General features: G+C 43.4%; 1 protein-coding gene across 9 annotated transcripts; it reads right to left on the bottom strand.

Moving 5' to 3' along the window:
• Window positions 1-2653: 2653 nt before the first annotated feature.
• On the bottom strand, window positions 2654-24324 carry TBC1D7 (TBC1 domain family member 7). 9 transcript variants are annotated; one of them, XR_009565882.1, is made up of 9 exons: window positions 22171-22329; window positions 20689-20845; window positions 19569-19649; window positions 15963-16150; window positions 11912-12049; window positions 5881-6026; window positions 4482-4611; window positions 3865-4004; window positions 2654-3448 (listed from the first exon to the last, which is right to left on the bottom strand). XR_009565882.1 is itself a non-coding variant. In XM_060308266.2 (8 exons), the coding sequence occupies exons 2-8, from the start codon at window positions 20798-20800 to the stop codon at window positions 4242-4244; spliced, it is 945 nt and encodes a 314-aa protein (XP_060164249.1). In that variant the 5' UTR covers window positions 20801-20808; window positions 23336-24324; the 3' UTR covers window positions 2654-4241. The 9 variants fall into 9 exon arrangements, 8 of the variants coding, with proteins under 8 accessions (XP_060164249.1, XP_060164247.1, XP_060164250.1 ...); XM_060308266.2 differs by lacking the exon at window positions 22171-22329 and adding an exon at window positions 23336-24324 and having other exon boundaries at window positions 2654-4391; window positions 20689-20808; XM_060308264.1 differs by having other exon boundaries at window positions 2654-4391; window positions 22249-22353.
• Between the last annotated feature and the right edge of the window lie 803 nt (window positions 24325-25127).

Here is a 25127-nt window from a genome sequence, read left to right as displayed (position 1 = left end):
CTGAGGTCTGAACCCCGATCGCCTGCTGTGCTATTCTGCTGGGGGTTCTGCTCGGTCGGGACAAGCTTCTTGAAGGATTTTTTCCTTGTCCTCTGATCACGTTCTCCAACCCCCCTCTGGGTGGTGGCCCTACAGTGAGACCAGCCCCGAGTGAGGAACTGTCACCTCACCTAGCAAGGAACCGCCCACTCACTTTTTAACCTCCATAGGGCAAGGCTGGCAGACCAAAAAGGAAAGGGAGTGACTGGTGAGGAAGGCAGTGAGGGGCCGGCACCCCAGCCTGCCCTGCAGGCCTCCGGGAAAGTTCCTCCCCCCTCTGTTCACATCGCCCTCCTCCTCCATCCACCCCTCCCCGGCCTCTTCAATCTGGCCTCCTGCCAGGAGCCACGAGCAGTTTCACTTGGCACAGATTCTAAAGGAGAAACAGCTCTTTGTTCCATCCACCAGAGGAAAAGGTCCCCAACTCCTGCTACAAAGACACCTTTTCACCTGTCTAGGCAAAGAAAAGCAGCCTCTAGGCCTTCCAAACCCAGAACACCCAGCTGAAGACAAAAGCTGCTTCTCCTCTGGGACCACTGGAGGATGCAAAAGGCAGAGGCAGAGGCCCTGCCAGCCATCCACACCCCTAACCCCTCCCAGAGGCTGCCTCGGGCTGCAGCGCTGCTCACAGAGGCTGTCACTTAGGCAGGAGATTGGACATAGTCCTGGGCACACGTGCTCTATTTTTACCCTCCCCACCCTCAGAGACTTCACTCCACATTCTGCATTTTCAGGGAGGAAAACTAAACCCCCAGTCACAGTGGGGAGCTGACGACCACAGGGCCCAGGGTGATGCTGCAGCAATTCAAGACGAGGCCGTCTTGTCTCACACCCAGAACAAAAGAGGATGGAGGCCTTTAGAGCTCTTTCCACACATCGCGGGATTTGAGGGTTGCCCACAGTTTTCAGGCAAACTTTCCATTAACAACAAAAAAAAGCACTTCATGCTAATGAACCCTGACCTCATTTCCTGAAGTGGCCTCACACACACACACAAGCCTGCGTGTGTACAATCTGTCAGTTTGATTTGTCATCAGGCAAAAGCCACACACACACACCCCAACCTTCCCTGCCCTCAGATCTAGAGCTTCTCTCATCTATGTTTAAGGCGACGCTGTAAGAAGGAAGAACTAGAAACTCAACTTAGTAACGTTAAATCCCAGTTTTCCAAGGCAGGGGGAGAACCCCACAATTAGCCACCACAGTTTTGGCCACAACCGAAACCCTGGGTTTCTGCAGTATCCGGACAAAACGTCTCGAATAAAGGGAACGTGGGGCTATTTTCATCAGGAGCTGTGCTTCTCACAGCAGGCAGTGAGCAGAAACATCTTCAAAATACTGCACTCTCAGTAAAATAAAATTCTGATACTGAAATGGAATTGGATCCTCACCTCCTCTGTGTCCCTAGAGTGGGCCTTAAATTCTGCCCAGATGGAGCCCTTTCGTTGTCTAAGGAAAACGCATGATAATCAGATTGACAAAACAAAACAAGACCCAAGACCCACACCCTATAGCAGACAAGGTTTTGCCAAACAGGGTTTGACAGCATATACTGTACTTGCAGAATATTTAATTTTCTATCCCTCAGCAGTAGGGCAATAGTCTTCCGTTTTGGCTCATCTGGACCCTCACCAGAATTTTAAGCGGAACTCCAGCCCCTTCGGCCCCCTCCCCGCCAGGTGCACTCCCTCCCTCTCCCCCCACCTCCCCCCTGCTCTGTGAGGCCTGCCCCTGCTTCTCCCAGTGCCGAGGTGGGAGCCAGCAGTTGGGATTCACTAACAGCACTTGACCTTATAATCTTTACCAAAAAGTTGTGCAAACTTTTATGGTTTGTAACCGTATGTGGCTCATAAATTAGATAGAAGTAAAGCGCTTATGACTTCTGTGAATTTCACATAAACCCCACGTTCACTCACTAGGTAGCGGACAAGTGCAGCAGGAACTCCTCGCGCGCTTTTGCTCACATCTCCTACTGGATTCAAAGTTCTTCGGGGCAGAGGCGATCACTGGATAAATGTAAAGTATTAACTGTAAGCACAGTTTGCTTTAAGAAGTTTTCTTATGAGTGTATTTTTGATTAAAAAAAATTAAATACTCTTGGATATGTTACTTTACACATGGGCCAGCTGGTTTCAACAACTCCGTGTGCTCTGAACTCTCTCTACAGCTATTTTCCACATTAGGCAGGGACTGAACTCTCAGGAGTGAGAGCTCCATAATTCCATGTCTCCTCTTTTTTGGGCAGAGGGATGGGGGCGTGGAGAATCCAACTCACCACTCGGGCTCCTGCAGGTCTGACAGGTGCATGAATCAGTTTCAAACAAAGGGCCCCGTCTCACTCGCCCAGCTCAAAGCCTGCAACTGTTCAACCAATAGTTACCATCAGGGGACGACATGGCCGGGGGTGGGGGGTGGGGGGGGGCATTAGATATTAACCTGAACCTGCCCTTTCACCCATTCCTATTCCGGGTGGCAGAGTCCTCCCCAGATGCTCACCCAACATTTAACGGCCCATCAAGAAAAAGCATGAGTCCAGCAAAATAAACAAGTCCTCTCTTAGCAGGTAAATTTAGACACATTTTGTTCAGTAATATTTCACTCCAACTGGCACAAAGAGAAAAAAAAAATGTAAGGCCTTTATTTAAACCTATTTAGCAAGATAAAGTCTCAGAAAACAGATTTAGATTTCAGAAGATTTAGAAAGTCTGCTTAGATTTCAACAGGTACTGTATCAACAAAAGCCGATTCTGAGTTGTCAACGTAAGGAAGCTGTTTGTCATTCCAGAAATAGACCTTAGAAAGTAACTAGCTTGGTGCTAAGTAGAGAGGAGCAGGGCAAGCTTGGTTACACCCTGCTTCCTGAAGCACCCACCCACCCTGACTCAACTGCTGTACAAGCTGGGAGCTGTTTTCAAACAACGCTTTCAAAATGCTGTTCAGAACAAGTTCCTATTGTATAAGCACAGGGGACTATATTCAATACCCTGTGATCAACCGTAACGGAAAGGAATATGAAAAAGAATGTATATGTAGGTATAACTGAATCATTTTGCTGTACAGAAATTAACACATTGTAAATCACCTATATACTTCAATAAAATATTTTTTTTTAAATGCTATTCAGAGTTGAACTCTGTAGTTCTGTGTAATCAGAAGATGCCATTCCACAACACAGTGACTCCAGGTATCTTAAATAAATTTTGCTGGGAAAACAATTACACTTTGAGTACCAAAGTGAGAACCCTATTATCAGTTTAGTAGATCATGTCCCAAAAAAGCCCTCTGGGCAGGCCTGGCAGACTGTCCACAATGTCAGGAATGTTCAGGCGGAGTGGACCGGGGTCCCGCAGTGTTTGTGCCATAAGTCGATGGCCTTGCTCACAATCGCATCCGAGCTGTCCTGGGGGATCTGTAAACAAGCAAACCAATCTCTGAAATGTGTTTCCGACTTCAGTATCTCCCTCATTTTCACTCTGGTACAAATCTCATTTCCACTGGAGTTTTCAGCATTTTTCAGAAAGTGATCGCACAGGAGGCTAGTGCCAGGATCTGTTTCATGCGCCACCTGAGGCCGCAGCAAGGAGCAGTCGTGTCATACCGCCTAGGGTCGAATCCTGCACTGTCCACTACTTGTGGACTCCTGGGCAGGTTATCTGAGCTCCCTGGGTTCAGATCTCCGACTCTAAAATGAGGCAAATGATAGTCGCAATTCACAGGGCTCTTTACCGGGTTACATGACATAATTCACAAAAAATACTTAGCAGTGGCCCTGGCACTGTGAGCCACTAATTATTACAACGATGACAGTTCTTTGATCCAACATACCTTCACTTAGTACTTATTTACTGGGCCACTGTTCAACTGTTAACGTTGACTGATTAAAATATATAGATTTGGGGTCCAGTGACATTCATTCACACCTAAGTCTCTTTACTTCCACCTCTTCTTGCCTGGTTAAGGGTATTCTAAGATACAAAGACGGGGAAAAACAGATTCATTTTGACCCTTTTCAACATGCTCTAAGTTTACATTTCAGCACATTAACAAATCCAACTGGGACTCTACCAGAGATAGCAACAGAAATGAAAGGACTTACAAAATCCCTCAAAACATCAGGTTTCCTTTTCCAGCAACAAAGATCAGTCACCCTAAAGTAAAGATCTCACCTCGTCCTCTTCTTGACAAACCTCCTAGGGGTCACATCAGGGGATGAGACTCCAGTCCCAGGCGCATACACTCGTGGAGACTTGCTGCTCAGACCACTGACCCCAAAGGACAGCACTACATCCACAGACCAACTTGAAACTTCCCGGGGAAAATTGTTTCTTATGATGTAAAAGTATACTATGTCTCTGAAATAATTTAATGCAATAGAAAAATCTGGCTTGCTAAACTGACTTCCCTTCTAGATTCAAAATTAAAACAAAACAAAGTACACTTACATTTTCCAGAAACTTTGTTATCTTCTCTGCACCGTTCAGTGCCATTACTTTTATTTTAAAGGTTAAGAGAATTTCCACAGCTACAAAAACTAGTATCTTACAGGATCCACTTATGACTTTATCCCAAACCCTGCAAAATAAAGATATAATCAAATTACGAGTTTGACGTTTATGTTTATCTAAACAGCTCAAATTTCAAAATTAAATCAAATTACATTTTCTTTTAAGTACCGTCGTCCCTCAGTATCCCCAGGGAATTGGTTCCAGGACTCACTTGCTGTGGATACCAAGATCCGTGGAGGCTCAAGTCCCTTGTGTAAAATGAGGTGGTACAGTCAGCCTTCTATATCTGCAGATTCCACATCCAAGGATTCAACCAACCACAAATTATAAACACAGCACAGGATCAGCTGAATCTGCAGATGCGCATCTGCGGATACAGAGGGCTGAGTTCATGAGCTTCAGAGAAGAGCTACGAAGAAATCATCACCAAGGAAAACAACACAGATCAGCCGTTTGAAATCTATTTCAGACGCAATCAGCAGTGGAAGGAAAGAAGGAACCGTGGCTAGAAAGTATCAATATTTGCTCTGCTAGGAACTGACCAGTATGCCAATTCCCTAATGTTTCGAAACTGACATTTTCGGGCAGGAAAGTCCTAAACCAAAGCTTAGATTTTACTAACATTTTGTAATGTTCATATAATCATTACATGGTAAGGAACAACAAAAGCAGCAAATGAAATGATAAATTCGATTTCATTTTCCAGTGGTTTAAATTCCTTAATTAAGGAGCCAACAGGAGCCAACTGAATATACTCTAAAATAACTATTCTGATAACTCCTATAAACTCTTACAGTTGGTATTATTCTATACATGCCAAGTGCATTGTCTTGTAACGTCCTCTGTACATTTACCTTTCTCAACGGCAAAGCTGTGGATGGGGTGATCCAGGCACCGAAATACCCGTAGCACGTCTGAAGTTGATGGAAGAGCTGAGTTTGAGTCTCAAGCCTCTCACTGCCTTCAGCTACTTTCGAAATACACATTTTCTCTAGGACCTTCTCCATTTCTGGAAAAGGCCACATATACTCCTAGAGACTCTTTCACACGGGAATACTGAACAGCATCGAACACATTGAGGGCCTTCAATTTCTCTAACTGTATGTTGTAACATTTTTAATATTTATATTAATGAGATATTTCTAATGTTTCTAACTTTATATATAATAAGCAGAATCGTGTGTTGTTATGTTAGCTGCTGGAGAAGTCAGCATCAAATTATTGTATTGTTCTAAAGCAAATTCATATTCCAAGATGATCACGTTAAAAAAAAAAAAAAGAACACAGGATTTTTCTGCCTCTGAGCCTGCAGTCCGTATTTGAAAGAAATACTTGCCTCTGTAAGCTGGATTCAGGCAAGCAGCCGGCGAAACATCTCTTGAACCAGAGATCATAGGGAAGTTTGGACACTGCAGAACTCGTCTTCAGATGACTCAGCAGTCGGCTATCTTCCAGGTTCAAGTATTGTTCAAAAGCCTTTGGCTAATGATTAAACAGGAAGAGATTACTCAGTTCCTGTGACATAATGTTACCTGATCTTACAGCCTGTGATGGAAAAGTTTACATGCTGAACGCAGGAAATGCTAGAAGACAAAGCTTCAGGCGCATTTAAGTCACTGGTGAAGCAGCAGTTTCCCAGGTCAGAACTAACCAGAGGAACCAAGCGTCCAGGACTAAGGGGTTTCCTGGGACAGTCCCAGGCTAAAAGGAACCGTTAGTCACCCTAGTTAGTCCCAATTGTGCTAGCCAGATTCGACAACCTAAGACAAAAGTCCAAACCAAAACTCAGTTGCTCTGGGGAGCTAAGAAAGGCCCGCGTTCTGGCTGCTCTAGGGCAGCAGGTTATACGTTCAGGGAAAGGACAAGGGTTAAGACCCAAGAAACAGAGCGGGACTAAAGCGGGGACAGGGAACTAGGAAGAATGGAGATGAAAAGGCCCAGCAGTCACTGATGCCACCTACGCTGACCCACGTGGAGCACACTCTGCACTTGGCAGCTACAACAGGGGTAGCTCTGTCCCCAGCAAGATGTGCACAAGAATTCCGGAGAGGTACAGGAATAACACAGGGGGACAAGGCTCCAGGGTTCCGTCTGGCAGCCTCTCCCATGTACGGTTACACAGCAGCCAGCACTAGAAGACTGGGGTGGGAGCTAACAAAGCCGGCTCCCAGACGGGTCTGCTGTATTTACAGGGTTCTCTGGCAAAGCACAGATCCTAAGGTCAAACCCTCAAGTCTGTACTCTCTAACCAGAAGGGCACAACCAGATCCCATATCACCTGGCCAAATGCAATTTTTTTTTCTTAACTAAATATCTGCACCACTGTACTTCTGCCAAAGAGGCAATTCATAACCTTTACAATGTCCACCGTAGCCAGACACTGCTACATATATAGGGAAGGGAGTAAAAAGCAAGATAGCTTTATTATAGTGTGTTATAGTTAGCTCTTTGCCGCTCTCTCAACCAGGTTGGAAGCTCCTTGAAGGCAGAGATGCTATGATGGGAATAAGCAGAGACGATGGGTACATCCAGGTGGGAATCCTAACCTATAAACTTAAGAAGCCAGAAAGAGTTTCCCAGGACAGCTGACGTTTCAGCTGGCCCACGAAGAAGGGATGGGACTTGGCCAAAGAGGGCCACACATTGATATCTGGTCCAGCTTAAAGGATAAATATCCCTAAATAAAGAGAGCTTCTAAAAAAGGAAAAGGCCAAAACCTCTATAGGAAAAAAATGCACATGGCTCTAACCCATATGAAAAGATGCTCAACCTGGCTATAATAAAAGAAATGCAACCTGAAACTATAGTAAGGTATCCTTTCTCACCGATCATGCTGGCAAGAACACATACCAGGTTGGCGAGGCTATAGGGAAACTGGTGTTCTCATCTGTTGATCATGAGTACGCAAAAGGGTATGAGCTCTACAAAGAGGAATTTGAAAAAAACCTAGCTGAGTAACATATGCCTTTACCCCTTGATCTAGGTCAATTCATTTCTACGAAATCTATCCCCCATATATACTGGCAAATATACAAAAAGATATATGCACAAAGCTATTCACCTGTTATAACAGCAAGAGACTGGAAACATCTCAATTAGCCAACAATAGAGGATGGGTTGAATAAACTAGGATGGAGTGGTATGCAGCTGTGAAAAGGAATAAGGAATGTCTCTATATACTGCTCATGGCATAATCCCCAGCATATATTAGGTTAAAAAAAAAATAAAGCAGGGTGAAGAAAAACGTGTATCAGATACTACGGCTAAATCTAAGAGGGTGAATATAAATACATATGCATGTGTGCTTTTTTTTTCTTTTTAGTGGAAGATGACATTTATACTGCCTGAAATTTTTAGGACACAGCAAATGGTAGAAATGGTAGATGTGATGATTTTATTTATATTTTACTGTAAAACATTTAGGTTATTTCCAATATTTCCATGACTCTCATATACTTACTTTTAAGGAAATAAAGCATACCTCAACAGAAGGCAAAACCTGGCAAGAGATTTAACCACCTTGAGAGGAATTTATATTAAACTTAAGAAGAGGCTGCTAATAGTGTTCATTAAAAGAAAAAAACCCTCTCTTTAGGACAGCTTTTAAAAATTATATCAATGGCAAGGAAAGAAAAGTCACTTACTTTAATGACTAAACACAGTTAAGACTGAGATGGCTTAAAGGCAGTCTGATCTGAAGAGAACAACAGAGACCTTCCATGTCACACCACTGAAGCTGGCCTCTACTCTCCTTGGCAATCAGAGGCCTCGTCAAAGAGAATTTCCAAAAGCTTGTATGGAGAGGAAAGCTGTGATGTAATCCTATAGATCAGAACACTACAACATAGAGGCATCATCACCAGAAATATTCTTTTCTTTGGATGTCAAAAGCCCGTCACCGTCTATCATGTGCACATTTCCCTAGGATTATGAAACAACCTATGCTCTGTGATAACAAATTTGGTAAAACCACAAAAATTTGAAAAGATGACAGACAAGATTTTAGAAACTAACAAAAAGCTGGGCAGAAGAGATCTAGTATACAACAATAAAAAATTTTAAGCAGGACTAAACAAGGTTTAACTAAAGACAACTTTTTTTAAAACTTGACTTTAAAAGTTTAAGTCACACACACAAAAAAAGTTTAAGTCACTTGATGGCGAAATCAAATAGCAACACAAAGGAAATTTAGCTTTTCTTACACATTCTGAACCTTAAAAAAAAAATTGCAACTATAAAAAACCTATGTGCTAGGCACTATAATGTACATGCGAAAATAAACCCCCTTTTCTGAAGATGGGGAAATTAAGGTTCAGGGGACATAGGGACATTAAGTATCTTGCCGATTCTAAAATGCATTTCTTTAAAAAAAAAAAAAAGCTCAAGGCATTTTTGAAAAAGAACAATAAGAGGGAAATTTCCCTACCAGCTATGAAAATATGCTAGGAAGTTAAGGTAAGTCATATGGTACTGGCCAGGAAACAGACAAATACCTTGATAGAGAAAAAAAAAGGAGCCCAGAAAGAGATAAATATATATATAAACCTAGTACATTATAAAGAGGGCGTTACAAATCTGTGAAGAAAAGAATGAACTGACCAACAGCGTAAGTGGTAGTTCTACTGCTTATTAACTGTGTGGCCTTGGACAAGTTACTTAACTGCTCTGTGCTTCAGTGTCCTCATCTGTAAAAACAGATGTGTTAAGATGAAATAATTCATCAGCAAAGCAAATTTAGTCTTGGTTGGCATGAATCTTGTTCTCAAACTTGACCAGAGCGAGGAGGAAGAGGGCGGTGGGGTGCTGGCTGAAGCTGTGCTGCAGTTATAACCACAAAAGAAACAGTCACGTCTGCGTCTGATGCCAGTCACAAAGGTAAGTCCTTCACCAATTAAAGAACTAAATTTTTAAATGTTCAAATATTTTTAAAAGTTAGAAGCTTTTTAAAAACTCGTTTTTAAATCTTGGGATTAGAAAGGGCTTTCTAACTGAGATACAAAACAGCAAAAGAAATACCGATAAATCCAATGGTATCAAACCTTTACATCTTTATACAACAGGGAGAAATATTTTCAGAAAAAATATTTAACTTATTTAACAAAGAATATCCAGCATCCAGCATATAGCAATAACTCTCACCAAAAAAAAAGGAAAGACGGAAACAAAATAGAAAGGTAGACAAATATGATGACCAATAAACATACCCAAAGCTGCTTAACTTCACTCAAAAATGAGGCAATGGAAATTAAAATGGGCTACCATTTCACTATCAGATTGGAAAAATTTTAAGAGAGTGATACTATCAAGTACTGGCAATGGGGTGGAAAACAGGAAATCTCATAAACTGTTGGGGGAAGCAAAACTGGTACAACTTCTGGGTAAGTAACCTGGTAGTTAACAAATTTAAGTATGTCTCTTGCAATTGAGCATCTGTTGTATAGGTAACCCACCCTAGACACACGCACACATACACACATGGGAACACATCACGTACACGGAGTGGGACTGTCAGCATGGAGCCTTTACATTAAATTGGGGCAAATTCTTAACAGCAAATACTATGAGAATTTTTTAAAGTGGTTCTAAATGAGCGACTCTCAATCCTAGCCTCATTTCAGAATCACTTGGAGTTTTAAAAAAGTAGAATTCTGGGGCCTCACCCCTCTGAAGATTCTGATTTCATTGGTTTGGTCATTTTTAAGAGCTCACAGGTGGTACTAATAGGAAGTCAGAACTGAAAACTACCTATGTGTATTGACATGGAAAAGCTCCCAGACATTAATCTTTAAAAAGAATTGTAGGGCCGTATGAACAGTATGATAATACTTACATCTTAAAATTATATATATATATGTTATATACATATACACACACACGTGTTCATGGGAATGCACTCGCAACCTCATCCATTCCAATGCACATAGAATAGTCTAGACAAATACACACCAAGCCGATGACAATGCCCACGTCTTAGAAAGTGGGGGAGGGGAGGCGCTGGTGCAGGTCTGTGACAACACTGGATTCATTTGGATTACTTAATACTTCGAGAATGTATCTGTTACTTATGTTATTAAAAATAATGAATTTTTAAACAAACTATCAAAATGCTACTGCATTTACTCCAATAATAAGAAAAGCGAATCAGTATGGTTCGCACCTCTTGATTTAATCAGGCAGCTAACATTTCATTTCCATATGCTCCAATGCCATGCTTTTATTGAAATTAAGTGAATTAAATTTCAAAAATCTAAAATCAAATTTTACTTAATGCAAGTACATAAAAACACTCCTGTTCAGTGCCCTGGGGAACGGAGGGCCGAAGAGTCTCGCCGACCACCCTAACGGACACAGCAGGGATGGATCTCCAGGGCCTGGCTGACCTGTGTCCCGCACCTGACCCTGCGTCCTGTACACGGTTACTGCTTTCTACAGAATTTCCAAGTAAAACAATTCAATGACTTAAGAGAAAAGACTCGTTTTTATAACATGAGGGAAAACACTGGGCAGAGAGAATGGCAAAGGACCCCTGGCTTGTGCTGATGCCAGATTCCCAAGTCAGAGTGTACAGGCCACCGGCTGCCTTCCTCACAGAGTCCCGACTCTAATGTGAGATCACAGTGTGCCCAGCTAAAACGAACCGACCACATTTCCCAGGCTCCACTGCAAACTGGGGTGGCCTAGTGACACAGCCCTGCCCGCCAATAGTCATGCAGAAGGCAAGTCTGTTAAAGGGTGACAGGCTGGCCTGGCTTGTCACTTCTACTCCTTTACTTTCATCTTTGCTTTTCCCTTCCTGCCTAGAACAGGGACGTCATGGCTGTCACTCCAGCATCTGTCATGGGATCACGAGGGGAAGGATCACACCTAAGAAGGCTAGTACAGGAGGACACGAGCCTGGGTTCCTGGCCATACAATGGCTGTGGCACCAGCCCTGGGCTGCCTCCCCTCCAGGCTTCTGCTTACATGAGAGAAGACAAAGCCTCTGTTACTTGGGCTTCCCATTCTACACAGCCAAACTTAAACCTTAGTACAGACGGTAATTCTAGCTAAAGTCAGGGGATTCTGGATCAAGATAAGGAACATCATAGAGCGGGGGGTGGGCAAGCTACAGCCTGCAGAGGCCAAATCCGGCCACAACCATGCTTGTATATATTTTGTGTGACAACAGCAGAGCTGAGACATACACACCCAGCCCACCAAGCTGGAAATATTTACCATCTGGCCTTTTACAGAAGGTATCTGCTGATTCCCACCACAGAGGGTCCACGCATAATTGTAGCAGCACCAGGAGATAAGGGTCATTTCCTGAGGACCCCCATCACCATTGCTCACGCCCACCCCAAAATAGCCATAACATCATCCCTCACCAGCTGGGGTAGAAAATCCCGGTACTTGTTATTCAGTTGGTTCACAAAGCATCGGGTGAGCCAGTAACAGTCAATGATATCTTCCACCATCTCTTCCATGGCTTTAGCAATGGCAAGAAATACTTCATCTTCTGGCTCCTGCAAGATTAATAATAACTCTCAAGAGGGAGGTAGAAGAGAGAAATACAGAATTCTTTAATAATAATGAAGCCTTGCTCCCTAGATTCTGAAGGACCTGCAATAAATCAAAGTGGGACCAAAAGAGCACAGTCCCTCACTAAAAAGATGACCAAGGGGAGATGAGGATGAGTAACCAGAGGAATCCGAGTCAGCGCTGCTTCTGAACACTCAGCTTTCAAGCTGAACGTTCAGAGATTTTCCAACTTCTAACATTAAGGCCAAAGAGTCAATACAAACCCTAAGCAAGGGCTGACTCTACACCCAAGAGTATTCTCTGCGCTGGAGGAGAATTCCTTTCAAACAGAAGTGATAAACAGCAAACAACTGGAGACCTCTGTCAATAATTTGCAAACATTAAATGACCCCAAAAGGACTAATAAGCATTTTATTTCAAAGCATTCATACATAGCTTTAAATTTTTGTTCTATCTTTAAGCACCTAAAAACCTAAAAATGACCCTAGAATCAGAATTTTAGGACTTTGAAGAATGGCATTTCTCAAACCCTGTGTCAATACTCAGAGCATGAAAGCAAACCCTCAAGTAAGTTTTGAAAGAAATCTCATAAAAACTGGAATCCACTTGAAAAACCTGTTTTCTAACACCATATCTTACACCAAAAGCTTTACATTTTCATCTAGGATTTAACAGCTGAAAGGTTTTAAACATTGAAAAGAAACTAAAAAGTTTCCTTCTACTCCCCTAAGAAGTCCCAAGTTAAAACCAAAATACCTATTTTAACAGAAGTATTGCATTTTAGGCCTCCTATCCACTTATGAACATTCTACAAAATGTCAAGAACAGCAGAAAGTCTCCTTTCGTGGACTCCCACCCGGCCCTGGCGCTGTGCTGGGTGCTCCTGAACCTGGCATCTCAGCGCTGCTCCCAGTTACTCTGAGACACAGCCAAGAGGACCAGCGCCCTCCAGCTGAAGGCAGCTTCTATGTGCCCAGCCCTGTGCCGAGCACTGTCACACAAGTCTCATTAAAAGTTAAGGAAAATACAGCTTCTAGGGCTTGGTGACCAAGGAGGCTTGAGCCCAGAACAAAACTTGGACAGCACGTCAGCCTGAGGCCACGGTACAGGTGCCTGGACTTCAAGCCTGGAAAGCTGAACAGGGATGAGGTGGAAACGATAACCTACCATCTAGATCTCTTGAGCTAATGGATAATCTAACCTAACTTCATATACAGTTTAGGAACTTGTGTAGTACTATCAGCTAACTGCATTCTGCCGATGGGAAATAAAATTTAAAGTTTGAGGGTTCCAACTATTTTCAGGAATGTTCTCTCTTGATAAACTTCATCAAAGTGGACGACCTAAGATTTGCCCATGGGACCCAAAGCAGCCTCAAAAACAAAGCACAAGTCAAAGTCCAAACTGCTGTGCTAGCACACTGCAATCTTCAACAGCCACCAAAAAAATTACAGAACAGCACAGTTTGCAGGCAAATCCCTCTTCCAAACAATTCACTCTGTTTTAGCCAAAAGTTAAAATGCTTAGAGTGAACTGCAAGTTGTATTAAAATAGCCAAAGCCCAAGAGCTATAGTCATTACTTTGCCTGCCCTCCTCCACTCCCCCTCTCTTCCCTTTATAAACAATAAGCAGTCCAAGAAACTAGAGTGAGCGGTTTGTCAAAGGTGAAATCTATAAAGCAGGCTGGAGCCTGTGGGCCTGAGGCCAAGGAGGGGTCAGGGCCAAGGAGGCAGCCAGTGACTACAAGGCCTGTGCGGTCTGCAGGCCAGGGCCAGAGAGGTGGCCGGCCGTGTTGGTCACAGACAGAGGAACGAGCAAAGAAATAAATACAAATAAGAAGAGGCTTCCATTAGCCTCACTGTCACTGCCAGAGAAGGAAGTTGCAAATATAAAAAGGGTGAGGGCTAAAATGAACTTGTGATATTAGAAAGGAATTGGCACTTCTGGCATTAACTCAGGGTCTTCAATATAGAAATAAATAGATATATAAACATATAGGTGTGTGTATATTTCCTAGCTGTCTGCTGAGAGGGCCTAGAGGCAATGACACACCAGGGACAATGAATATACCTAGCACCCTGTTCTTGGTTTCTAACTATAGTACTCCAAAAAAAAAAAAAAGCCTGATTCCAAGCCTGGGGTAGGGAAAGTATAAAATGAGCCTGGAATATCTTTTTGTGCCAGAAAGTAAGAAAGTGCTCAAAATGATGGGAACTTGTCAAAAAGACACAGAAGTCACAGGGCTTCCCTGGTGGCACAGTGGTTGAGAGCCCGCCTGCCGATGCAGGGGAAACGGGTTCGTGCCCTGGTCCGGGAAGATCCCACGTGCTGCGGAGCAGCTGGGCCCGTGAGCCATGGCCGCTGGGCCTGCGTGTCCGGAGCCTGTGCTCCGCAACGGGAGAGGCCGCAACAGTGGGAGGCCCGCGTACTGCAAGAAAAATAAAAAATAAAAGACAAAGAAGTCACCTTGAAGGGGCTCCCGCTGGCTAAATATGGGACAATTTTAACATCAAAATAATGGTAGTAATGAATTATAGGCCATTGAATAAAAGAGGAATCTATAAATTCATACTGATATACATAAATGAGGGAGAAGGGAAAACTCTTCCTTACAGAAAAGTCAACGAATAAATGCAGAAGGAACGAAGGAGTTAGAAGATCACCATTTGGCAATCAGCACAGTAAAAATTGTTTCAGGCCAGAGTCAGTGGATTGATAATTACATAGTTTCAAAGTACCTCCCCACAAGTTACTTATTAATTACAAAGGGAAAACAGCAACCTCACCTTGAAGAAACCTGGCAGACACCACCTTAACCAAGTGATCAAAGTTAGCAGCAAGAGTAATAAGTATCATATTTCTGTGGAATTCCTGCCAGAAACGCATAACTAGATTTTAATCATGAGTAAACACACAAACCCAAATTGAGAAATGTTCTACTGGCCAGCACTCTTCAAAACTGTCAGTCATGAAAGACAGAGGAAGACTGAGGGACTGTTCCAGATTAAAGGCAACTAAGACATGGTAAACGTAATGCATGATCCCAGATTGGATCCTGGACCAGAAAAAGAACATCGGTGGGACAGTCAGTAAAATTTCAATAACACCTACAGATTAGTTCATGGTATTGTATCACTGCTAATTTTCTGGTTTTGATAAGTAACCAGAGTATAATTAAGATGTAACATCTGAGGATGCTAGGTGAAGGTAAATGGGAACACTTAACTCTTTATGCAACTTTTTTCTACTATCTTAAAATGAAGAATTAAAACAGAAAAAAAAATTTTTTAATCGTCAACAAATGGTAAAACTAGTAGTTGAAAGTTTGATAAGTTCTGAACCACAACTTTTATTGTTTAGATAAAGGGCATTATTGGGACAATTGGTCAGACGGGAATGGAGTCTGAAGATTAGATGTTAATACTGTATCAATGTCAACTTCTTGGTGTTGATGACAGAACTATGGTCACCTAGGGGAGTGTTCTCATCTTTAGCAAGTATACACTGCAGGAATCTGAAGGAACGGGATGCCGCATCTACGTCTTATTCTCAACTGGTTTGGAAAAAAAATATGTATACATATATAGGAAAAATAACAAGGCAAACATGGTAAAATGTTAATGACTAGGGAACCGGGATAGAGGGTATATGGGATTTCTTGATAGTATTCTTGCAACTTTTCTGTAACTTTGAAATTACTTCAAAACAAAATTTTAAAACATCAGGGAGATTGGGTCAAAATGTACAGGGCTATGAATGTCTGGGAAAGATGTGTTGCTTTTATTCTACAAAGAGGAGCCATTGAAAGTTCCTAAGGTGAAACATAACGCAAACAAAGGCTGGCAGACGGAGCAGGTCTAAAGCTGAACCAAGGGTCAGACAAAAGCACCACTGACCAGTGCAAAGGAGGGGCTTCGAGGCAACTTCCCAGACTCCAGCCGATGCATGTAGAGATAGACTTCAACCTGAGGGGTGGCATCACTGATAAAGCGAATGACCTCCAGGGCGTGAAGGACATCAGAGTACTGCTCCTTGCGATACATCATCACCTGGGCATGGGACTCATGGTGTGGAGGCAAGATGCCTACAGAGACCCGGGGCAGGGGAAAAAAAAAAAAAAGGGCAAAATACTGAGGCACCAATCCAAATTCCTCTTCTATGAAAGAGAATCCTGTGCAAAGCTGCCTACCACAATTAGACTAGAACTCACACAAATATTTAGTTACCGTATAGATTATCTTTTAGAAATTCACACTATAAATCAAATTTTAAATACTATCAATATCAAATGGCAATTACATCATTGATATTAAAGAGAAATGAAACACCATAAAGCCTTTGAATAAATGTGCCACATAAATTCAAGATAAATCACACCAGTTACAATAATGATGTCATTCAAGTTTACGGCTGTCAGCCTCGGGCCACCCTTAGCTGCTAAAGGCCTATCTCCAGTTGCTGTGCTTGGCCCCTAATATGGAATTGTTCCCATCCCCCAACCTCCACAATTCATATGTTGAAGCCCTAACCCCCAATGTGACTCTATTTGGCAACAGGGCCTTTAGGAGGTAATTAAGGTTAAAAGAAGTCATAAGGTGGGGCCCTAATCCAACAGGGCTAGTACCCTTGTAAGAAAAGGAGTAGCCACCAGAGCTGGTGTGGTTTCTCTCTCAGCCGTGTGAGGACACAGCACACCAGGAGGTGATACTTCACCAGGAACAAAATCGGCCAGCACCTTGATCTTGGACTTCCCAGCCTCCAGAACAGTGAGGATATAAATTGTTATTTAAGCCACCCAGTCTGTGGTATTTTGTTAAGGGAGTTGTAGCTGACAACACAGCCCCCTTCATCTTAGAACCACCACCAAGTGGTCAAATCCTTTTCTTCCCCAACAACTAAAACTTGCTCAAAGTCCTGAAGTCTCTTTAGAAGGAAAAAAAAATCTCTAATTTTCACTGCCAAAGTGACCTTATATTACATTTCAATGCCATTTTATGCTCATTAATATATTTAAACATGATGTCTACTCATTAGACTTTGGGGCAAGAACCACATTTTTTAAAATACAAACAAATGGCATGGAGAAAACACACTGGAAAGAGCACTGGATAGGCCTTCAGTCAACTAGTCCCAGAGGTGTTAACACCAAGATGCTCACAAATGTCTCTCCGGGGACTTGTTTCCTTATCTTCCAGAGGCAGGAAATGGCATGGGTAAGCATTTCACCAAATGTTCTCGGCAGAACATGACCCCCAAGGGTCTTCATGAGAAAAAGAGTACCAGAGTCAAATAGATTTGGGGAGTGGTGACAATGAAATTAAGGCTTTAAGTTTTGCTATAAAGAAAAACATCTTCCTTTATTTACCCCAGCCTCATTAAACTTCACGAAACTGTATCGTAGCCCAAGCTCCAGAGTCAAAGTTCCTGGGTCTGAAGTCTAGCTCTACAGTTAACCAGCAGGTGACCCTCAGCAACTTACTTGATCTTCCTGTGCCTTAGTTTCTCCATCTGAAGAATGGGAAGAATAATACCCATCTCACACAACTGGAATGCTGACTAAACAAATTAACATACATAAAACACTAAAAGTACATGGCACATACTAAGCTAGTGTAAGTGTTATTAGCTAGTACACTTGACTATGGCTCTCTCTTTGGTGCAAACTACCACAGATCCAGTATTCTAAAGAACATTCTGGGAAACGTAACTTGGATGAGCTCTGAAGACTAACACAGTGGGAGGTTAATGTTGGAACCAAACTCCCAACATAGCGTGGCAGCTCTAAATCTCGAGTGCCTTTTTAAAAAATTTTAAATTAATTTTTGGCTGCCTTGGGTCTTCATTGCTGTGCATGGGCTTTCTCTAGTTGTGGTGAGCGAGGTCTACTCTTCATTGTGGTGGGCGGGCTTCTCATTGCAGTGGCTTCTTGTTGCAGAGCACGGGCTCTAGGCACACGGGCTTCAGTAGCTGTGGCACACGGGCTCAGCAGTTGTGGCGCATGGGCTTAGTTGCCCTGAAGCATGTGGGATCTTCCCAGACCAGGGCTCAAACCCGTGTCCCCTGCATTGGCAGGCGGATTCTTAACCACTGCGCCACCAGGGAAGTCCCTCGAGTGCCTTTAATGGCAAAAACAAGGGAGACTCACCTGATAAACCAAGCCACAAAGAAGGGAGGTGATGGACAGCCTGACAGGCCTTGGCGCTCAGCTGCAAAGGACAACTGTCCATCTCATACTAACCCACTGGCATTATCAGTTAATAAGACACACAGTCTTTCTCAGCAGATATAAATATGATCGACATTCCCACCTAAAAGGCACCCCTGGAAGGCAATTTACTTTGATGGGCACTGGAAACACTAAGATTTTTTAAATGCTCAGGGAAAAACTGAGGTCGTTTTCACACACTCTCTATATTTTAACCGCACGGTGACCTATTAGAAAAGTAAGTGTACAAAGGCTGGCAAGAGAAACAACAAAAAAGGCAAAGCACAGTGCTTTCTAGCACGGCTTGCATGCCCTCGCTGGCTCCACATTACACAATCAGATTCGGGACTCCAGACTTTTCAAGTCCTGAAAATATAGTACATCTTGGAAAGAAAACAAGGTCTATAAATCTAGCCTAACTTCAGATGGGCTCTACAAACCTGAGCTCAAATCCTAGCTCTGCCACTCACAGGCTATAAGGCTTCAGGCAAGTTATTTCGCTTCAGTCTTTTTTCCCAATTGCAACATTGATACCTGCCTCACAAGGGAATTCTAGGATCATCCTAGCTTGTTTTTTTTAAAGAAAGAAAAGGAGGGTAGTAATGGATGGGTATTTTCTACATCAGCAGGCTCAGCAATAACAGAAAAAATAAATCCTTAGCTCAAAAGGCATACTGCCAGTCACTTGGGGCACCTAATACACGTTTTCTTCCACAGAAACTGAGCGAGACTGTTTTTCTTTCTCCTTCAGCCACTCTTCACTGTAAGTTATTCATTTGTGCTTCTAGGAAGTAAAAACTCTTCAATTCCTTTTTTGATTCTGACAGCACTCCTTAGGAAGTTATACCTCTACAGCTGGGAGTCACAGACTAACAAATCAAGAGCTAAACCCTAGGAGTTAATTTAGCTCAATATCCTCATTTCACAGATGAAAGAAAAAAAGGAAAAAAAAAAAAGAGGCCTACTGGCATCTTCTGGAAGGTTACTAAGCTGACAGTAAAGCCCAGACCAGTTTGCCTTTCTCCCGGCCCAATGCTCTTCCCACACCTTGTCTCAGGAAGGTGCATCACTGTCTCTTCTAATGTCACCGGACACTCAAGAGTGACACGCAGTGGACTGCCTCTGAAGGTCACCTTCTTCCAGGCTTCCAAAGTGAGTGGTGATTCCGGCTCCCGAGGTTAGACCCAGTACACCCAGTAAAAGGCCTAAAGAAATCCTTTTTCTGACTGATAAGATGCCAATGATCCCATCATTCAATATTTTTGAAGATAAAGTTTCCAAATCTTGGAAATCATACCTAGAAGCACCTTCCAGACCAATGCACGGTACATGGATGGGAGCGGGAACCTCTGACTAAAAGTACAAAGTTTCTCAATATCTAGAGGAAGAAAAAGAAAAAACAAAAAAGATTAGATGCTTTTCATGCTGATCACAATAGGTAAAGATGCATTTCATGTCTGAAAACCAAAAGTATAGTAAGACATCTCTTCGGAGGCAGGCTGCTATATAATCAGCAAATCTAGGAAAGGTAACAGTAGACTGCCAGCCCAGGTGTTCCAACTAGCTATGTATTTTTTTTTCCAACTAGCTATTTAAAAACAATTCGTGTTTCACGGTGTAGGAGATGCATTTTTCATATATTACTACATTCACTATAACATCAGCAGTAGTTACTATTTATAGAACTTATTTCATTTATCCACATCGCAAGCCTATTGGGTAGTTATTGTTTCAAAGATGCAGAAACTGAAGCTCAGAGCTGTTTGTGACTTTAAGTTTACATCGTCGGTGAGTGGCACAGTCAGCCTGCAAATCCCCACATTCACCAGTAAGCCACATTCAACCATCTTGGGCCTCAGTTTCCCTACTTGTCAAGTGAGAATTAGAATACTTAAAATACAGACTGCCTAGTGAGGGTCAAAGGTCAGGTGGGAAATGTTTTTGAAACTTTAAAACACTCTGTGCATTTAAACTACTGTTTTTAACTATGGCTCAGTTTATTCTATAGCAATAGAACAGGCCTTATTATGACTGGCTTAGAATAAAAATGTCAATATATAATGCAGTTTCAGTATTTCCATAAAAGAAAATCATGGCAAGGGTTGCTGCAAATTTACCCAGAAGCTATGATGACACCTCTGAAAATTGAGAAAAGAAAATACATGGGTCTAACAAGAGAAAAAAATATTACTGACTACTAAAGAGGCCTTTCAAAAAGGTCTGGCTCTGACTCAGTGAAATATAAACTTGAAAAATCCGTAACTTCTCCCAAAATATACCATTCTGCTGCCATCCTATCATTAAAAAAATACGGCAGGTAACCAATACCTCTGGACATCTTTAAAGGTAACATTTAATTTCAGAAGATCTGGGAATGACTGAGAACCAATTAGGTAAATTTAACTTATCAAACTCACCCAGACAGTCATCTTTTAGGAGAATTTCTAATGATTTCTTTTCTTCTACTCCACGAAACCCCACTTTTTCATAATATACTGAACGGAAGTTTCTCTGGGAGTCCTCAGTCATGTTTCATTCTTGGAGAGACAGAACAGGGAGCAGAAAAAAGTGAGCCTAAAAACAAATGAAGAATTGATGAAAATTGAATGATTTTCTCCAACTTTTCCATGAATCTGATACACTATGATAAATGGCCTGCCCTTGCATAGGACTCAGTATTAAACCTTCCCTTTTACACACCCTAACATCACCTCACCTTTGCACCTTGGCCAAAAACCAAGATATAAAACAAAAGTCCTCTGAGCTGCTGTAACAGATGGCACAAGGTTCATGCCTTAGCACTATTAGGAGAGAACCTAGCACAATGGTATATTCTGCAGCTGTTACACACGTTCAAAGAAAAAAGTTACTGAAATAGGAAGACAGACAAAATGTCATGCAAAAGGGATTACCAAATATACATGATGACTGTTTAAAAAAAATTTTTCTAATTAAGAGTATTCCGAAATGTTAACAATGGTTATCTTTAGGCAGGATTCCAGATGATTTTAATTTTCTTTCTTTGGCTTAGCTGTCTTTTCTAAAATGGGCATTTTGTAAAACAAAAAACTAAGTTATAAAGAGTAAAACAAAACCCCACAAACCCAAGTTCCTCACTTAGTTTTCCTTCAAACACAATTCTATCAAATGTAATTGTCAATTCAAAACCCACAACAGATTAAACATTAAATTATAAACCAGAAGAGGGGCAGGAATGTAGCCGGTTGACAAGTGATATCACAGAGTTGGAGACAAAATAATGACTTAGAATCTGGCATCAGAACTCAAAAAGTTCGCTGGTCTCTCTGGTTCTTTCACAATAACCTTCAGCAGGACTGAAGGCAAGTCGTCAGGAAAAGGTCAAATATAGGTCTGTGTTTTAAGAACAGAATGGATGTAATGCATTTTCCAAAAAATATACCACTGCCTGCCCCAAACGCTTAAAGCGTCGGTGCAGAGTATAACCCTCAGGTTTTAGAAATTCCGAGATGTCCCCAGGGGCTAGGGGAGGGCTGAGTTCTAGACAGCCAAGGTGTTCCTTATTGACAAGATCCTCACTGAGACGATTCGGGCACAGGAAAGAATAGAATTCGTTTAGATTGAGGAATTCTACAGGGTACCGAGCTCTTAGGACCAAACGTTTTTTAAAAGCAGGATTCCAAAGCATTAAAACACTAAATAAGGTGGGATTTATTTAAAAGCAGCATCCAAACAGCTGCAAGGCGATTCGGTGGCTGCCATCTAAGGACACCATCCTCTGACTGCAATGCAACAGCAAACGCGTCCTCCGGGAGGAAATAAAGTAAGTTTCCTTGCTGCCCAGCAGCGCCCACCTGATGGGAAAAGTAAACACACCCTGATCCAAGACCCCAGGTCCCACTCTCCCTATTATGCTTCACCTCTAGTAGTGGAAACCACACTCGGGTTCTGACTAACTGCTCCAGGGAGGCAGCGGAAACCTGACCCGGTGCGCTGACCTGCCGACCGCCCAGGGCCCGCCGGGCGGAGGGAGACAGCTGAACACCCGCGCCCAGGAGATAATACCCGGCAGCCGCGGCGTCCGCCGGACGTGACGTCAGCTCCGCTCCACGGGGCGGTGCCGAGAGTGCGCGTGCGCCGAGAGCCTGCGCGGAAGCTCCACCCCCCACGCCCTGGGGTTGGAGACTCTCCAACCCAGACACGTGAAGTAACGGGATGCAAGTCAATCTAGCATCTCAAGCTCCCTGCCCATTTCCCGCACCCGTCTCCCTGCTCCCTCTACTCATTCCTGGTCTGGAGAATCTCGCGACTACCTTACTCCCGCTGTCCCGGGCGGCGAGTGCCCGGGATGCTCTCCCCAACCCTACCCTGGAGGTGATCGCAGACCCCAGGATGGTACTCCTTAATCTGTCTGCGGTGGCAGACCCGTGCTTTGTTTTTATTTCCTTTTTCCTGGTATGTGGAAATAAATGACCAACCAAATGAGAAGTGTAAAGCAACTTACTGAGAATTTGCTGTACGAGAGAGTCAGCCCCACTATCACTTCTATTTGGGCAGAAACTCAAAGGCAGGCAGAGGAGGGGAAAGGTTGATAGTGGGAAAAAAAGGGAAGGTTTCAGGTGTGCCCTCGTGGGAGGCTGTTGGCATGGGGAAGCGGCAGGTAGAGGAAAAGCCGGGTGTCCTATGTGATCCGTTAGCCACATCTGGCTTTCTCTGGCTGGTCCTAAGTTGAAAAGCAGGGATACAAATTAGGGAAGCTGTAAGTTACTAATCAAGTCCAGGCCAGTTGCTACAGTAGTTGTTGTTCCACTTCCTGGGTTGTTTCTACAGCTAGCAGTCAGGCTGGCTTTCTAGGCTGGTTTTTGTGGATAAGGGGTTGTTTTTCTAGGCAGGTTGTGGGTCCGTTCTATTTTCATATATGGTCGACTACTGTCTGTATATTCAGCCTCTCAGTTAAAAACACTATAAATTCTTTGAAAACTGAAGTTTAAAAACAAGATATACAAGCCCCAAGTTTTTAGACTCAGCAGACAAAATTACTCTTTAAAATAGCTATTAAAGTTTATAAACACTTTCTCTGCTTACCTTGTCACAGACCAGCACTGGTGTCAGGGACAGCCCTCCAAGCAGCACCAGATGAGTGGGTTTTTAAACCACTTGGGTTTGCGAGGAACTGTTACTGAGCCAGGTTTGTTTTGTCCGATGCATAGCAAGCCAAACACTGAGACACCAAGGTTTGCAGCAAAGAGAGGGAGAACCGTCTCAAATTGGCTTCCCTGAAAGAGGCTTGGGATACTTATGGGCTAAAAAAGAAGCAGGAAGATCAGAGTCATGGGAAAGGTGATTGGGAAAAGGTGTGGGAAGGTCATTCTACACAGGTGTAACTAAGCTACAGGCCTTTGCACGTTCAAAAGATCACCAAGCAGAAACTCACGCATGCCCAGTTGGAGGGTCGGTGGTCCCATCTAGTCTTAACCAGCTCAGCTCAAACTAGACACAGCTGATTCCAAGTTCCTGCAAAACAACTCGGGCAAACATCTTACTATTACCAAACGCCAGTCCCTGTGCCCAACGCACAGCGAGCCCAGCAATACAGAAATGTCAGAGTTTGAAGCAGAGAAAGGTTTATTGCAGGGCCAAGCAAGGAGACAGGTGGTTTAAAAACCCCTTTTACAGGAAAGGTGAGGGAGGGCTGTGGTTAGTTGTTGAAAACTTCTTGGAGTCCGATCCTTTGTTCTTGCAGCTGTCCATGTAGATCAGGTCATGGTCAGGTCACTATGTTCCTGTAAACCTCCATCAAAACAAATGTTATTCTCTGTTCTACAACTTTTTTATCTAAAGGTGTAATACTCCTAAAGGTAACAAATCCCGTAAGCAAAGTAACGTCAGTACCCCTCATTTTACTTGGTCAAAGTCCTAAGGCTCAACTTTCGTCCTCTGAGGCCCAGGTCCTAAGAAGAGAGGGTCGCTGTGTGGGCCGGGTACCCTGGCCGGGTGCATTCGTCCAGCACCCAGGTGTGGGTCCTCTGGCCTTCATCCAGACTCGGCTGAAGAGGCAGGTCTCAGCCGGCAGCGCCTTCGGGGCCGGGTCCCCAGACCCAGCCCCGCCGTCATCACTGAGGGAGCCAGGCACCCAGCACCCAGCCGGCCCTCAGGCTCCCCCAAACAGAGTTGGGCCCCACAGACTGTGACCCAGGGCGACCGCCACCACCAGGACCACTGCGATGCTGACCGTCGGCAGAGCAGGACCACTGACAGTCATGCACTAAGGCCTCGGCCTTGCACTGATGGCTGCGCACCCGCCCCATCCCCGTTACTTTATAGCTTAGGCCACGGGCCACCTGGAGGACATGCAGCCTTAAAACGACCTTGATGAGTAAAGGCAGGTGAAATGGATTTGACCCATGGTCTCAGTACCTCCTAAAGAGAAGTCAGTTCAGTGATGGGAGCGGCTTCCCTAAGAGCCCAAATGTGTACAGAGCAGACCACACAGGGGCCAAGCTCTAGAGACTCTTAGAAATCAACAACACCAAAGTCAGTCCAGTTACGGTGTCAGTAGGTTTGTGGTGTAACGGCTACACGGAACTTTAAAAAAGAAGCGCGTGATGGTTGAAGGCAAACACCGGTGCTTCTCTCCCCGACCCGCAAACACCATCTTTAGCTCTTCAGCACTGGGGTTCTAAGCCTTGCTTAGGCAGTGTTTCTTCACATTAGCAAGTAGAGTTTTTCAAGTTTTAGCTTTCAAGAATTCCATTTACTTCATCTAAACTTTGGACCGGTCACTAAGTCTTACAATCTTCTTTTTCTTACCTTTACAGTAGAACTAATAGTGGTGATGATCTCACAGAGGTATTGGAAGGATGAAGTGAGAAACTGT

The sequence above is a fragment of the Globicephala melas genome, chromosome 11 (assembly GCF_963455315.2).
Source record: "Globicephala melas chromosome 11, mGloMel1.2, whole genome shotgun sequence".
Lineage (NCBI taxonomy): Eukaryota > Metazoa > Chordata > Mammalia > Artiodactyla > Delphinidae > Globicephala > Globicephala melas.
The sequence above is the reverse complement of the archived record's forward strand: the minus strand, read 5'-3'. Positions and strand labels throughout refer to the sequence as shown.